The sequence below is a fragment of the Phoenix dactylifera genome, chromosome 2 (genome assembly GCF_009389715.1).
Source record: "Phoenix dactylifera cultivar Barhee BC4 chromosome 2, palm_55x_up_171113_PBpolish2nd_filt_p, whole genome shotgun sequence".
Classification (NCBI taxonomy): Eukaryota; Viridiplantae; Streptophyta; class Magnoliopsida; order Arecales; family Arecaceae; genus Phoenix; species Phoenix dactylifera.
This window is the reverse complement of record NC_052393.1, coordinates 18,282,805-18,298,965: the sequence shown is the minus strand read 5'-3', so window position 1 is coordinate 18,298,965 and position 16,161 is coordinate 18,282,805. Positions and strand designations below refer to the sequence as shown.

Here is a 16,161-nt window from a genome sequence, read left to right as displayed (position 1 = left end):
ATGCATACCTACCTTATTAATGGTCGACAATCTATGAAAAAAGAAAAAATGGCAGCAAAGATGTGGCTGTTTTTATTAGATCTTTTATTTAGTGATCGTAATACTCTTAATCATATCATGTTTTCATATATTTATGATATTTTTAGTTGAACAAATATTAGGGCGTGTTTTAAAAAGTATTTCTATATCATAAACCAAAAAAAAAATTATATATCTAACTCATCATATCCAAAAATATAGGGCGCGTTTCTTTTATATCCTCCCTTCTTTCCTTTTATAGATATAGCGGTAGGATAGTTGGATAATTTGTTTGCATTGTTTTCTTTTATGCAACAATAATACATAGACCCATTAAAGTCTCAGGTGCATGGGTAGTAATAAGTGTGATACTGTTATCCTAAATTATATTTTTCTGCATTGTTATCCCTTTTTTAAAATTTATACTCTTTACTTTTGAATAGTTACAATGATGAATATTACTTTCCCCCACACTCTTCCATGAACATGTATTTACATTTTTATTTCATGTTATCATCATTCACCTAGATAGTTAGTCTTTGAAATTGATGATGTAACTACTTTACCACATCCTTTTGAAAAAACGTAAAAATAAAAATAGAGAACGCTCATCCATGTAGCTCATATTAAGCAAATCCAAATATATCTACAAGACCACAACCCATGTATATCTCATCTCAAGCAAATTTAGACATCTTTATATCCTTTCAAACAAATCTAAACACATCTACTATTAGAAGCATCTAAATTATTTAAACTATTTTAATATATTTTATTAAAAGTTTCTTAGTATATTTTAGACAAGTTGAATTTTTGTGGTTTAGACATGTATGTGCGGGTGCCATGCATGACTTGGTGTCGTGACTATAATATTATATTGTCACCATCTCTTGGGCATCCATGTACTTTATTTATATTCATATATTTTATATTTGTAATCATTTTTATTTTGAGTTCATTTGGCTTGATTTTATCAAATGCTTTTACCATTTCCACACCCAAGAGACTACCATATTTGATATTTGACTGTTGTAACTTTATTGGCACAATCAACAAGTCATTCTTCTATGTGGTGCTAATCATTCGTTTTGTGAGTGGCCTAGATCAACAATTGCAGAAGTTTATTTTACTAAGAGTTGGTTGTTTGTATGATTATTCAAACTTTGAGCAATCTCTCTCTTGTGTTTCTCTACTACTATTGAGTTCTAGGTGATTGCTACAATATTGTTCAGATTTGAGTATCACCTATTGCATGCACAGGTTATGAGAGAACTAATTTATCTTCAAAGGTCATCGATCAATAAATGCACCTTGTGGGGTGAATATGTCTTTTAGCACAATGTCCTAGGGGTATCTCGATCTAAAAGCCTTTCCTCTCCCTTTTATTTTACTACATGCTTACAAGCCTTTCCCTTAAATTTTGTCTATTATTTCCTACATCTACATAGTCATAGAAATAATTTTCCTTTGATAATCTAAACAACATGAAGGGCTATTTGTATTATTTGGCAGCTATTATGAATTCTACCTACATTCATTTTGTATCCTAGTATGTAGCCTAGTGTGTACCAAGGTTGTGTTTTTCCTAAACCATTAGAGAGAAAATAGGTCTTAATTAAGGCACCAAATGAAGTTCCTGGCCTCTATTTATTAAAATCCAGTTTGATTCTTTTTAGCATACATATTAGAGGATGCATAACAGTGTGCTCTCGCTCTCTCTCTCTCTCTCTCTCTCTCTCTATATATATATATATATATTCTTTGTAGGATAGTAGTGGTGGTGTTGGTGTTGGCGAACTATCAAGTGATGCACTCCCAAACTATCAGCTCAAGTTTTAACATAAAGTGCAACAAGAAATTCAGAGGTAATCATCTCTTGTTGCAATATATAGACTAGGGCAGCCATGAGAATAGTAGCTTAATCACCTACTTGACAAGTATGTGAAGCCTCGAATCAACTTAAACTAACCATTGTACTTTGCATCAACAAGGTAGAGATGAGTCATAGCTTCGCTATTGATCCATGAGATAACGACGCTCTTTATATTTCAATTGGAAAGGAATTTCATGTGCATATGACATGCAGACCGTTTAATATATCATCAAATTAATGCACAAACGCAGATGGTCATTCGTAGCCTCTTCCATGGGACTAGCATCAGTAATTATGTGGTAGAAGGGTCATTCAAGAGCAGATTTCTGCGGCCACCTTAGCTATACATCAAAAATCCTTCCAAGATTGTGGATCTTGCATCAAATCAGAGTGCATGGGACAGCCTTTTGGCTAAGCTTTCTGTTGTTTGATATTGACATTTAAAATCTCTCTCTTTTAAGGGCACTGATATCGTTTGATATTGATATATTATTATCGATCCATAATGATATGGTATGCCCTATACTGCTCAGTACGGTACAGCAAACCTTGATTCCATCTATATGACTTCACCCTCCATGTGAGAGTGGCGTGTTGGGCAAGTCCTTGAGTCTGGTTTCAAATCTTTCGCAATATTTAGAAACACAGATTTGACACTGGATGAAGTCTGGTAAATATAGAAGATAGAGTCGAAGATCTGGTGGGTGCAAACACACGGTCTAGATGACGTCTGCCGTAACTTTGTGACTCTTCACTCATTCATCATCTTTCTCTTGATCTCAACCAATTCCTAACTTACTGCCAATTGGTCTTCTATTAAGCTCTTTGGATGGTAAAAAGCGGAATAGTATTAAACTTTCTCTATAGCTTCTGATTGATATCTGGCAGGACTGCTTATCTTTTCTTGATAAGAATGCATTCCTACTTGATCCTTCCACAGCATCTGACATGGTAGCTGACTTCAACTATTAAGCTACTTCTATCTGAACTCATTTCAGATACTGGCTTGGATTTCAGCAATCATACCCAATGGAAATAAAACATAAAAGCAATCACACAAAATATATATCAGAGATGCCACTTCTTAAAGTAGCAACCAACATATTACAATGAATGATTGAAACAAGATCATACAGTATCCAGTTAAAAACCAGTTATAAAGAAATAGGACATAGCAATACTCTCGCCACGACACAATTAAAGTCTTCAAGCAACAAGAAAATCTAGTTGTCTTGAACTTCTTCTAGCATGATGTAGATGAAGCCGGTGCTGGCGGCAGCTCGAGGTAGTCGAACATGTCTGCTGGGAGGTCATCAAAGATATCAGGCGTTCCCGGGTGCCCGTCGACCCTCCTGATGCCGCTGTGTCCGGCTTCTAGCCCGAAGAACGGTAGCCCCTCAGGTGGCGCCATGCATGGACAGAGCTCTGGGCAAGCATGAACACCTGGGAAGTTCACATCCCCGAAGGCTGTTAAGAGTTCAGGTGGGTCCTCAGGCAGGACTGGAAGGTCAAGAAGCGAGTGTGGGAGATGCTCAAATGGCAGATGGGGCGGCGGAAGGGTGTTCGACAGGCACTGCTCCTTCTCCATGGCTGGTTCGAGCAGGGGCAAGGCTGTCTCGATGTCGAGTGGAACTGGGCTCATGATATCTGGCATTTGAGTAATCTTTGATGCATCCTGGCAGCATTGGCCATTGGAAGAATCTCCCTCAAACAAAATCAGATCCAAGGAGTGACCCTGATGACAAAAGGAAGATGAGATAAGCACTACTGGACTTTATATTAGCATCAATAGAGTCACATATTGCTGAAGATATATGCTAACCATAATTTTTTTTTGTTCGAGAGAGAGATAGAAGTATGATAACAATAGATATTGTATAGGATCAAAGCATTGCCAAAAAAACTTTTAACTAATATTGAATTATAAGACAGATATGTAGTATACATTTTACTGAGTTAAAGTTGAATTCTGACATACTGAGGTCTTAAGAAACTGATCAATCGTTTTTGGGGTGTACCTTGGTCATGCAAAAAGACTAAAACAAGAAAACAGAACAGAAAATTCACCAAAAAAAATTGGAAGAATTTGAGAAGATTAGGATAGCAAAAATCGATTAGTAAGAAATGAACAATTAATGAATTGCTTTGTGAACTGTCTTGAATGGTAGAGAAACCATGGCCAATAAAAATTTCTGCATAATGAAAGACAATTAAGAAAACACAGGGTATCATTATTTGACCAAGCAAATAATTTCAGATTTATTGTTTCAATTCAAGAAAGAGAACAATTTGCGCAAATGCTCTACCAAGAAAAAGCCCATTATCATCTACTCTCTCTGCAGTCTTACCTCAAAATTGGACACTTCATGAGAAGAGATGGGCACCTTCCCATGATTCTTATTCGGCTTGGACGGCAGAGGCGCTCGCAGGATCCTCGCCAGCCTCTTCTGCCTGGTGCTCCAGAAATTCTTCACATCATTATCTGTCCTCCCCGGCAGATACGTCGCGATCCTCGCCCACTTGTTCCCGAACCGCGCCTGCAAGTCGATCACAATCCGCTCTTCCTCCGGCGAGAACTTGCACCCACTTCTCCATGCAGGCACCACCACCATCATCATCATTCAACAGCCAATCCAATTCAAAGCCCAACAACATCATCAAAATTAGCCATTGAAACCATTACGTAAGATTGCTTGTGCAGAAGAAAGAACTAAACAACCAAAGGCTATGATATTAAATGAAGAAAATGAAGTAGTTGTACGTTTTCAAGTCAGGTTTGAGTTTGTTGACCCAACGGAGGCGGCAGGACTTGCCGGTGCGAGGGAGGAGGCCTTTGGATCGAATGGAGCTCCAGTCGCGGGGGCCGTGCTTTCGAACGTACTCCATTAAAATTTCATCCTCCTCAGCCATCCATGGGCCTTTCCTCATCACCATTCCTCCTTCCTCTTTGCCGTTGCTCCTGCTGCCGCTACCAGAGTGACTGCTGCCGCCGGCAATACACCGGCCTCCTCCACAGGCTCCTTGCATTGCGTAGAATGGGAAAGAAACGATTAACAGACTAAACTTCTTTTTAGTCTTGTCTTTTTTTTTTTTTACTCTATCTCAAATTCGTATCCCACTACCCCCAGTTACCCACTATCCCCTTAACTGCCAGCCTCTAACCGTCCCCCAAAAAGCACGGCCACATCTCTCTCCCCACTCTCCACCCCCCGGAAGAATGAAAGCACGGTTCCATGGCCATAAAACCCCTTGCTGTCATCATGCAATGGAGTTGTAATTTATATTCTTTTTGGAAGAAATGTGATGATTCGTTAATAAGAGACTGATTACTTATATTTTTCTGTTTGTTGATCTGGGTAGATGAAATCAAAGGCAATTTTGATCAATAAAATGGGATAGCCTCTCGAGCATTCCAAACTTGGTTGAGAGGTGATCTTTCATCCATGACACCTTTTAATTAATGTTCACTTCTATCGAGCAATCTAACAATTGTTATACTCACTAATCAAATGGTCATCATCAGATTATCCAACTACCAAGAGGAACTGAAAGTACAAGTACATATATATATGGGTGCATATTTATGTATGTATATAGAGAGAGGCATTGGCTTGACTTATTTATACTGAATCTTCACTTAAATTTGGCTGAGTCTTGATTGGATGATAAGATCTTACGTTGATGAACCGAGTTATTGGATATGCTTTATCATATTTAAAATATTTATACATAAAATTATGTGATTAGAGATTCTTAGCCTATGCATCAAGTGTTAAAAAAAAAAAAATCCAAACCATTTGATAGGCTAAGATAGCTATATGTTCACCTTTTTGATAGGTACACGGAGAATTCAAATAATTTAAGCCAACCACCATATTGTTAACATTAATAGGGTAGAGATAATTAGTCATAGATTCAAAATTAGTTTAAGGGATGAAAATGCTCTTCTAAATTGAAATGCTTGTGAATTGATTTGTGCAGAGGAACAATTAGTGGAAATACATTTATTAAGAGATCACATTTATCAATTCTTTATCTTTGCAAGAGATTAGTGGTGGCATAGATGGTGACATATATAACTATGCTTGCAAAGTTGATTGGGTTAGGACTAAAACAATGTGTCCTGATCTTGACCTAGTTTTTTGTTTTGGATCATTATTTAGACCAATCTCTACCCATCTAATGAGTCCATGGAAAATTCTATGGACCCGTTGGGTCATTCATGCTAGGTAGGCAAAACGTAACCCACACTTGATTGGGTGCATTTGTGCACGAGCTATGCCAAGTTTACAATCATATATAATATAAAATTAAATGAACATACTATCCATCCATCTAGTACTAATACCAATAATAATATGGATAAGAAGTGGAGATGGCTAAAAAAAGAATTAATATCAACAAGATCAAAAATCATTAATATTCAAACCTTCAATTTAAAAATAAATAACCTAGATATCCAATTTTAAATCTAAACATCTAACCAAACGGGTTAAGTTGTGTCAAAAACCATCTAATATCTGATCCATTTAATACCTTGTTAGTACATGAGTTAGGTTTAGTTTAAGCAGGAAAAGAATGATACCTATCCAATCCATTCTCCCTAATAAGTTTTCTTTTTCATTTTTAAATTTTTATTTTGACCCGGACCCAATCAATGGGCCTGAGGAATCTGATAAGGCTGGGCCTAGTTGGGTTGAGATCGGATGCGTTAATCCGATCCACTCTATGCGGGATGCGGGAGTGGATCGGCGCTTAGAAGCCGGGGGATCCCCCGAGGGTGAAATTTCTCCAGCCGCGCGCCGTCTTTCCGGCAGCGCCCGATATGATACTCCCGTCGCGAAAATTCCTCCCAGTTTGCCCTTCTCGGACATGGCTCGGCCTCGCCGGGGCCTCGCCGCGCTCCGACTCCTGGCCCCTTCGCCCGCTCTCTACCCTTTTAAATCCTTCGCCAATACCCTCTCGCGCCTCAACTTCCTCTCTCTCCGGCCCCTCTTCTTGCCTTCTCCTTCCTTCTCCGACGGCGAATCCTCCACCTCCGAAGCCGAAACCTCCCCTTTCCTTCCGGTTTCTCTCCCGTCCGACAGCATCAACCCAACCAGCTATAGATTCCGCGCCGCCAATCCCACCGGAAGAAGGTACTCCTTCTCGAGAAAGTGGTTCAGTAAGACAGAGATGATCCAAAGGTTAACATCCATCCTTTCGAATCGAGGCTGGGATTTGAGTTTCTTGAATTCGCCGAACGTCGAATTGGATGAGCTGAATGTTATCAGGATGTTGAACGATCTGTTCGACGGGAGCTCGGATGCTGCCCTTGCTTTCTTTTTCTTCAGGTGGTCTCGGAGGTACAACGCATCGAATCATGGGCTCCGAACTGTTTGTTCAATGATCCATATTTCGGTTTCGGGGAATATGAATCACATAGCAGTGAGCTTCCTTTGCAGTATTGTTAGAAATGGCGATGGTGGAAAAGAATGGCACGAGTTGGTGTTTGACATCTTAAGGGAGACTAGCAGGAACAGAAAAGTTTTGGAGATTGTTTATAGTATGCTCGTTTATTGTTATATTGATGAGGGCACGACGGAGATGGCGATTGGGTTGGTAAATTATATGAAAAAGTTTAGTTTATTCCCAACTATTGAGGTGTACAATTTTCTTATTCGGAATCTCCTACAGTCTAATCAATTAGAGTCTGCATGGGAGGTTTTTACAGAAATGCCAAGCAGTGGGGATGGATCAAACGAGCCGATCATAAGCTTGTTCATCCATGAATTCTGCGCCCGTGGTAGTTTTGAGTATGCATGTAAATTGCTTTCTGAAATGCAGAATTATGGTGGAGAAGCTGATATTGTTGTGTATACGATAGTAATCAATGCTTTTTGCAAATGGGGTCTTCTAAAAGAGGCAACTGCTATGCTTTATAAGTTGATTGAGATGGGCTTTTCTCTTGACTATGTTCTTATTGCTTCCGTTGTTGATGGTTATTGTAAAGCTGGAAGGCTGGTTGAGGTAGTAGGTCTTTTGAACTCTTTATCTTGTGTTCCTGATGTTTTTATATATAATAGCTTTATTTTAAAATTATGTAGAGATGGAAACATGGAAGAAGCCAATAAGCTTTTCAATGAGATGTTTGAAATAGGTGTAAATCCAGATGCTTTTAACTACACTACCATTATAAATGGCCATTGTAAAATATACCTGATAGATCAAGCTCTGAATACTTTCGGCCTGATGTTGAAAAGAGGGGTTAGGCCAACTATTTTAACTTATACGGTGTTGATTGATGGCTGTTGCAAGGTCGATGATCTTCAAGGGGCTGAACATATATTAGATGTGATGAAAAGAGAGGGTATCCAACCTGATGTTGTAGCGTATAACACATTGATCAATGGGTATAGTGAGAAAGGCCATATGCATAAGGCATATGAGCAGATAGATATGATGAAGAAGGATGGTATATTCCCAGATGTTGCTTCGTATAATATTCTTATGCATGGCCTTATCAAGAGAGGCTTTATAATGGAATCAAGAGAAATGTTTAATGAGCTTGTTAGGAGGGGTTTTGCTCCTGATAAAATTGCATTTACTAATGTTATCGATGGTTATTCTAAGGAGGGAAGCCTAGAAGAAGCATATCTGATATGGTGCAGCATGAATGATAGTGGGATAAAACCTGATGTTGTGACTTGTAGTGCTCTTCTTAGTGGTTTTTGCAAAATGCGTCGTATGCAAGATGCTAATGTTCTATTTCATAAGATGCTGGATTCTGGGTTGGAGCCTGACTTGATATTGTATAACACTCTTTTACACGGATATTGTAGGGAAGGCGATATTAATGAAGCTTGCCAATTGCTCATCATGATGAAGGAGAGCGGTATTGTTCCAAATGATATCACATTTCAAGCTCTAATTCATGGTCTTGAGAAAAATGGGGTAGAAAATCCTGTAGAAAGTGCTGGTATAAAAGTACGAGAGATTTTCTTGTTAAAATGTGCAGGCTGATGTTCTTGGGTTGATTAATGAAGCATTACAAAAATGTTTCCACCTTCAGCGTTCAAAACCTGGGAGACAAATTCTCTGCCAAGACTGCTGAGTTGCAGACATCTATGAGAATGTGATTCCCAAGGAACAGCTTGACCAGGATAATTCCCATGCCTTCTGAGGTTACCTAGAATGTAGGCCAAGTGATTCTTAGTTGAAAAGTAAGTACCAAAACTTGCAAAATAGTTTTCTACAATACTGCATGTAGCTAGATCTTATAAATTTGATTCCATGTATTGGACAGTCCATTTTTATCCTGTTAAGCTGAGTTTGACCTTATTATCTTCATAGTGTAAAACTTTATGATAATATAATTTAATATGCTTTGTCCATTTTCTCATATGATATAGTCTTATTTAGCTTCTCATGCCACTGCAAATCTGACCCATTAACTCGATTAAGTTTAGCTTTTCTTTTGCTTTTTATTACATGAGGAATTCTAAGACTTGTCTATTTTTGTTACTTCATCAGTTACTGTTGTGAAATGTTAGAAGAACCAATGATATTTAGTTACATACACCCAGGATTTTTTTTTTAAAAAAAAGGAATAATAATTGGAAACTAATTTTTTCAATATTTTTGTTATGAAAGTAGGATTTCGTTGTGTTGGTTGATCAAAAGGAAGCTTTTGTTGTTATATGATCATTAAATGAAAGTTGAAACTTGAACATTCTTCTTATGCATCTTATCCTCTTGTTGTCACCTTGCTGCTGGCTATTTATGCATTAGCAGTGGTTATGGTTAACTATCGGATTTGTTCTTCTTCAGTTTTGCAATCAGCCATCCTTATTATTCCTCCCAACCGAACCTGCTGAGTTGATTGGACAATTTCTGTGAACGGGTCATGGGCAAATAATTTTCATGAGTGAAACTCTTCAAAAATCAGATGGTAGGTGCCTTTTTCACCATGCTTTGTAAGTTTAAAAGGTGTTATGCAGCATAGCGACAATCAGTGACTTATTTGAGGTAGGATCACGGGTTTGGGTTGAGGACGTGGATGTCGCTTGGATAGATGGCGAGTTCATTGAGGTCAATGGCAATGAAATTAAGGTCAACTGTACTTGTGGAAGGATGGTTAATACACATAATCAAGGACTCTGTATAGTTCTAAACTTCAGTTTTTTTGTTTATAAGGTTGATGCTGGGTCCTATATCTGCCTTGGTTGTTAGCTTGTGCAGTAAAGTTGATTCCCTATTTATGGCAAGATGTTTCGTGTGCTAATCTTGTTAAAGGAATACATGAAAGCTTTTAATGTTGATTACTTGTATTCCTTAAAATAATCTCTGTTCTCCTTCATTATATCATAGATGTTGGCTTTTCACTGCAGGTCACTGGTAATTTGTCCAATGTCTATCTGAAGGATGGTGAACCATCACCTTATGGTGTTGATGACATGGCAAAACAAACTTATTTGTGCTAACCAAGTTTTCTGCAGAACTCAAAATGAAGATACAACATTAACAAAATCTATGTAAGTACTGAATAATGCAGAAGGATTTTTTTTCTTTTCCCCCCAAATATGATCTTCTTTCATTCTAAAGTAAAGTAACCAGATAACTTGTTGTTCATGCTGTGTGCATGTGAAACATGTGCATTACTATTGTATGGTGGTGGTTGTAATAGGGTCTCATATATTGGAGGATGTGTTTTTTCAGTTTTGGCATCCTCTATTAGATATCTAATAACAAATGCCGGTGGATAACTGTGCTACCAGACACATTGGAAATATATAGATTGCTGTGAACCCCTTTGAAGACCCCATCTCTGTGAACGTCATATAATGGAAGAATATAAAGGGGCAGCATTTGGTGAGCTAAGCCCCATCCTTTTGCTGTTGCGGATGCTGCATATAGGATATGCTCTTATGCTCCTTTTAGGTACATTAAAAGCACCTCAAGAATATGTTCTACTATTGCGGACTTGTAAGGAATGAGGGAGTAATCCAATTAATTTTTCTATCAGAAAGCAACAGACTGCTTATGTGGCATCTTGCTCTTATGGGAGGTAGATCTGCGGCTGAAGGGCATACTGTGGACCAACAATTTCCGTAGGTGGGATATCATCCAGTTCCTTCTGCCTCTGATTTTGGAATTCAACTAAAATGGCTTTGTTTTCCTTGAAAGTGATATTATTCTCTGCATTGTGTGCATTTCTAATTTTTAAGGTATCTTGATTCCTTTCATACTGAATCATTTGAAGATGCAAAGACTGTCGGTAACAATAACTCAAGATTGGGAATCTCTTGTTCCGATCATTCAGATTTATTTATTTGTAAATTTAAATATCTTTCAGTGGCTTGATGTGCATAGTAAATTTCTTGCATTTATCAGTCATCTCAGCAAATTTTTTGAGATTCAATCTGATCAAAGGGGAAGGATTTCTCGACCTGCTATCACAACATACCTGCTCGAGAGGTCTTGTGACTATCAGATGTCTGATCCGGGAGAAATTACTACTCTTTTTGCATGCTTCGTTCAGCTCTACTGGAGGTATCTTTATCAAAATTCTTAATTTTTCTTATGCTACTTGGTTTTATACCAAGATAGTTATATCTTTCAGACTATATATTTTGTCATGTAGATGCGAACATGACATGTTTGGCCAACAAGATATAGGCTTAAGGGTTGGCACTCCTTTCCTATGGGCTTGCTCTTGGGGAAGGTCCATGTTTTAAACCCTGGTGGTGATTATTACCATTTTTTTCTCCAAAAGTAAGTGTAAATGTTTGAAACTTTATATGTATGCTTCAGAATTTAGTTTATAAACTGGTTGATTATAATATGAGCTTAAAAAAAAGGTGGTCCAGTGCACGAGACTCTCGCAACTGTGAGGTTTAGGGAGGGTCAGATGTATATAGCTTTACCCCCGTGTGCGGAGAGGTTGTTTTGTGTTTCAAATCTGTGACACCTAGGTTATGATGAAGCAACCTTGCCGTTGCCTCAATGCAAACCTCAATATTGGCGATAGTACTCTGTGACATCGTGATGGCTTGTAACATGGTGACAAAATGGATGTAGATGATTTCCAAAATTTCGCCAACATCACACCACCATTTGAAGGCAATAAAGTGGCAGGACATGAGATGCCTTTGGTCAAAAAACATTAAAACAACAACAGATTTAGGGGCTGTTTGGATGTTAGAATAGCTGATTGAGTAAAATGTTCCCTATAGAACCGCTATTCTTTGCTGTGAAGAAAATTGTTTAAAGATATCCTGTCCCTAAAGAATAATGAGGATCACAAATATACCTTGTTAAAATATAGATAGCAACTTCATGAGACTTGATCTTTTAACCGTTGTCATCATCTGTTCAGGGATGGGGTCTCTTCCCCTTCTTCCGATCTCCTCCTTTTATGCTCCCAACTCCACCTTTTTGGAGACAATCCACCTCTGGTAGTGCCATCCCTGGTCAGAAGCCCCTCCCTGGCCTTCCCCATCTCCAACCAACCCCTTAGCTTTTTGTCTTTCTCGCCGCACTTTCTGTGCTCCACCCTCAACTGTGGTGGTGTTTATGCTGGAATTTCCTTCTCCAGCAGCATTGTCTCCAGGAGTAGCCTATGATTCACCATAATGTCAGCCAGAGGTGCTGTGTGGAAGGGCAAGGACATGGCTGGAGCTTGCTGACCTACTTGGACTTCTCATCCATTGCACAGCCAAGCCATCTGGTTGTCCATTCTGATTATCCACGAGATAGACTTCCTTTTTGTCACTCATAGGCATGTAAACCCCAATCTATATCCATTTACTTAAATGGGTTGCTCATTACTACCGATGAATTTCCCTCTCTCTTTTTGCCAACCTGAAGAACTTTTTTTTCTTCTGATGATGCTTTTATTCTATAGTAGTAAAATTCTTGAACTCTTGTAGTTTAATTCATGACTGGAATGAAGGCATATTACTTCTCCAATATCCTCAATACTTCTCTTACTCCTAAACACAAGGCCTTCGGCTATGTTCATACTATAATTCCTATACTTGTTTCCATGATAATTATGGAATCCTGTTTATTTTCCTATTCCTCTATATTCATGTTATCTAATGCAGTCTTAATTTTTTCCCCCTTTCATCTGGGTTATTGTTCCCTGATGATTTAATCAGGTGCCATACTTGAGCTAACTATCTTTGTAATGGCATAGTTGTATCTGATATCACACACCACTTAGATTTGCTTTCTTATATTGAACATATTTGATGTCTGATTTTTAGGATGCGAAGACTTGCCAAGATTTGTAGTATATGAACATATTTGATGTCTGACGTGATGTGCAGAAAGATATGAAGCTGAAGATTTTAGGCTGATCAGCAAAGTAGCTGCAATTGACTTTGATGGCTATTTGGGGAAGAATTGCAGCACTCAGTAGATGAAATTCTCATAGAGTTTAGGCCATCAGGTGGGAAGACTAGAAAATAACAAAATGTGAATATATTATTGATTGAAAGAAGTAAGTTCCATTGGTTGTACTCTGAAGAAACCTTCTATTTTGTGTAATGTTTGGGTTGATCATTAATTGGAATGTCTAAGTACTTTGTCAAAATAGATGGTCGTTGTGGTGATTTTTATTCTATTTATATGATTTATTTATTTTCCTCATTTATCCCTTTTGCGGTCACTGTTTTACCTTCTACATTCTCATTCTTTTTTCTCATCACATGCTAAAGATTCAGGTATGGAAATACAATGATTTTTGTTTGGGGGGGGGGGGGGGTGGCTGCCGAATTTAGTCCCACATCGGCTAGTAGCGGAAAGGTTCTGTGCCTTAATTAGGGGGCAAAGCCCTTTCCTCTCGAAGCGCCTTTTGAAGGGCAAAACCGTGAGGGGCGGGGGACCAGGAATGGCCCGTACCCAAAGCGGAAAATACCTCGGGAGGAACGCGGTCCTCTTTCTCTGCTAGCTTAATGTGGGCTATGCTGTCGCGCGAGGCTCTAGCCAACGCGCCGTCCCCGCAACAGATGGCGCACCAGGTAGGGGGCGCTCCTCGCCGCAGGCTACCCTCTAGGACTGGGAGGCGCACTGAACCTTCCCGCTAGGGGGGCTATGTTGGGGGGGGGGGCTGCCGAATTTAATCCCACATCGGCTAGTAGCGGAAAGGTTTTGTGCCTTAATTGGGGGGGCAAAGCCCTTTCCTCTCGAGGCGCTTTTGAAGGGCAAAACCGTGAGGGGCGGGGGACCAGAAATGGCCCGTACCCTCCGGGGGCGGGGGACCAAGAATGGCCCGTACCCAAAGCGGACAATACATTGGGAGAAACGCGGTCCTCTTTCTCTGCTAGCTTAATGTGGGCTATGCTGTTGCGTGAGGCTCCGGCCAAAGCGCCGTCCCTGCAACAATTTTTCTTAGCACATGGTCTAGAATCCAAAATACTACTAGCTCTTTAGATTACTTGGGTCACTTGATTGTCTCGCAAAAATAAATTTGGAATCAAATGTCAGTTCAAAGGCTGCATGTAGTTGCTTCAGGTCACCAGCTTTGGTTTTTATCTAGCAAAAACATATCAAGGCAAATTTTCGGCGTGCTAGCCTACAGTTGCTGCAGTTTTTACCTTGTTATATCTCCAAATGTCTGACATTTCGAGTAAATCTATAGATTTTCTACACTTTCAACATTTATTACTCCATTAAAATGTAAAAAAAAAAAAAACTGACCTTGTTCGGGTTTAAGCCTGAGACTTTTATGATAAAATCATGTGATGCATCATCTCGGTTCTCTTTTAGTACTCCGAGAAACGTGCAGTGTCTCCTGAAGGGAATTTTTAAGGAGAATCCTGTCAGTTAGGCCACCTGCCTGGCATACAAATGACTATTCTGAGCATAGCAAACTGCTTGATCTATCCCCTTTCTCTTTGCTTGTGTTTCCTGAATGATTCCTCAACACAATAAGTTAATTTATCATAACCTGAACTTCCATCTTTTCCCAAAGGCTGACAAAGAGTATAGCCTTTGGAGGAAATAAAATAGTTTCTCAAAAGCTTTTGCCTTTTCTTTTCCTCCTCTTAAGTCTTCTGGAAACTATTGCACTATGGTCTTGTTAAACTAATTCGGATTATGCTATTTAATAATGTTAAGAATGTCTTCAGTTTAAGATCATGGATGCATTTGTTTGTTTGTTTGTTGTTTTTTGGGGATGCAGGCACAGAGGCATGGGGGAAGGGTTGTGTGTAAATTATATGAGGCTTATTGTTAACAGAGAAATGGGATATTGAAAAATGATTTAGGAAGCTCAAAATTTTTATTTCGTGGCAACGCAAGGTTATCATACAAACTGTGTAACTTGTATGTGCAAAGAGTTTCAATGAAAATTTATGGCATCACTCATATAATAATTGCTCAAGAACTTGAATATCTTGTACAAGCTTGCTATGTTTCATTCCCATCTCATTTATCTGTTGAGGCTTGTGAAAAAACCTTCTACTTGGAATTGTATTGGAGTCTTTCCCAAAGTTTTTCCTTCTTCTGGTAACTATATTTACCAATTCACTATTCTAGCATTTGTGTTACAAATAAGTATTTGAAGATTCTGTACCTGGTGGTAATGATAACAAGCTTGTTACTCGTTTTGTAGTAAACATTACTCGGCGGTTGCTCTCTGCCTGCTGCAACCAACATTTAGTTGAATTAAATGAATTAAGGCCAAAATTTATTCTCTTCTAAGAATAAAACCCCATCTAACAATGGGGTTCAGAACAATACTATTTCTCCTGCAGGAGCTGGTATGGCAATTGCTTCAACAAAGTTGATGTGGTTGCTTGATTATCTGACATTGTTTTGGGTATTTGTATTACATTATGAAAGCATTTAATAAGGATTGAGAAGCTAGTATGACAGCACTTGACCTAATGCAGGTACTCCATTTATCTACTATGCAAAATAGGTGGTTTTTTTGACTAATTTACTGCACTAGTTAAATAATATTTTTTGACTAGCATTTTTAGATGAGGTCATGGGTTCTTATAAATGGTATCAGAGCAAATTCAGCCCATAATTTATGGGAACTAGGAGACACTACAGTAAGGGTCCATTCGAGTTGTCCGTGACTCGATTATGGTGTTTGCGATTAAATTTGAATCAATTTAGACCCTTAGACTTTCAAAAATACTAGGGCTTAAATGAAGAAAATATATGAGGACCCATACCGATGTGTGTATTTAGTCCTACACCGACTATGCATTGGGTAACCTTGCAAGGACGCCAGAGCTTAAACGAGGAAAGTATATAAGAATTCGTGTAGATAT

The 16,161-nt window shown here is 38.7% G+C and overlaps 2 protein-coding genes across 10 annotated transcripts; one reads left to right on the top strand and one right to left on the bottom strand.

Moving 5' to 3' along the window:
• Positions 1–3,134: 3,134 nt before the first annotated feature.
• LOC103720160 (probable transcription factor MYB58) lies at positions 3,135–4,503 on the bottom strand. The gene is made up of 2 exons (XM_026809632.1): positions 4,240–4,503; positions 3,135–3,626 (listed from the first exon to the last, which is right to left on the bottom strand). Exons 1-2 carry the CDS (start codon positions 4,501–4,503, stop codon positions 3,135–3,137), a joined length of 756 nt encoding a protein of 251 aa, XP_026665433.1.
• A 2,132-nt stretch (positions 4,504–6,635) lies between these two features.
• On the top strand, positions 6,636–13,529 carry LOC108511749 (pentatricopeptide repeat-containing protein At2g19280). Of its 9 annotated transcripts, none has more exons than XM_039123567.1 (7): positions 6,636–9,093; positions 9,701–9,821; positions 10,261–10,810; positions 10,896–10,984; positions 11,264–11,422; positions 11,514–11,644; positions 13,204–13,529. In XM_039123567.1, the coding sequence occupies exon 1, from the start codon at positions 6,764–6,766 to the stop codon at positions 8,891–8,893; it is 2,130 nt and encodes a 709-aa protein (XP_038979495.1). In that variant the 5' UTR covers positions 6,636–6,763; the 3' UTR covers positions 8,894–9,093; positions 9,701–9,821; positions 10,261–10,810; positions 10,896–10,984; positions 11,264–11,422; positions 11,514–11,644; positions 13,204–13,529. The 9 variants fall into 9 exon arrangements, with proteins under 9 accessions (XP_038979495.1, XP_038979502.1, XP_038979498.1 ...); XM_039123574.1 differs by lacking the exon at positions 9,701–9,821 and having other exon boundaries at positions 6,637–9,093; positions 10,261–10,404; positions 10,667–10,810; XM_039123570.1 differs by lacking the exon at positions 9,701–9,821 and having other exon boundaries at positions 6,637–9,093; positions 10,261–10,404; positions 10,648–10,810.
• The last annotated feature ends 2,632 nt before the right edge of the window (positions 13,530–16,161 follow it).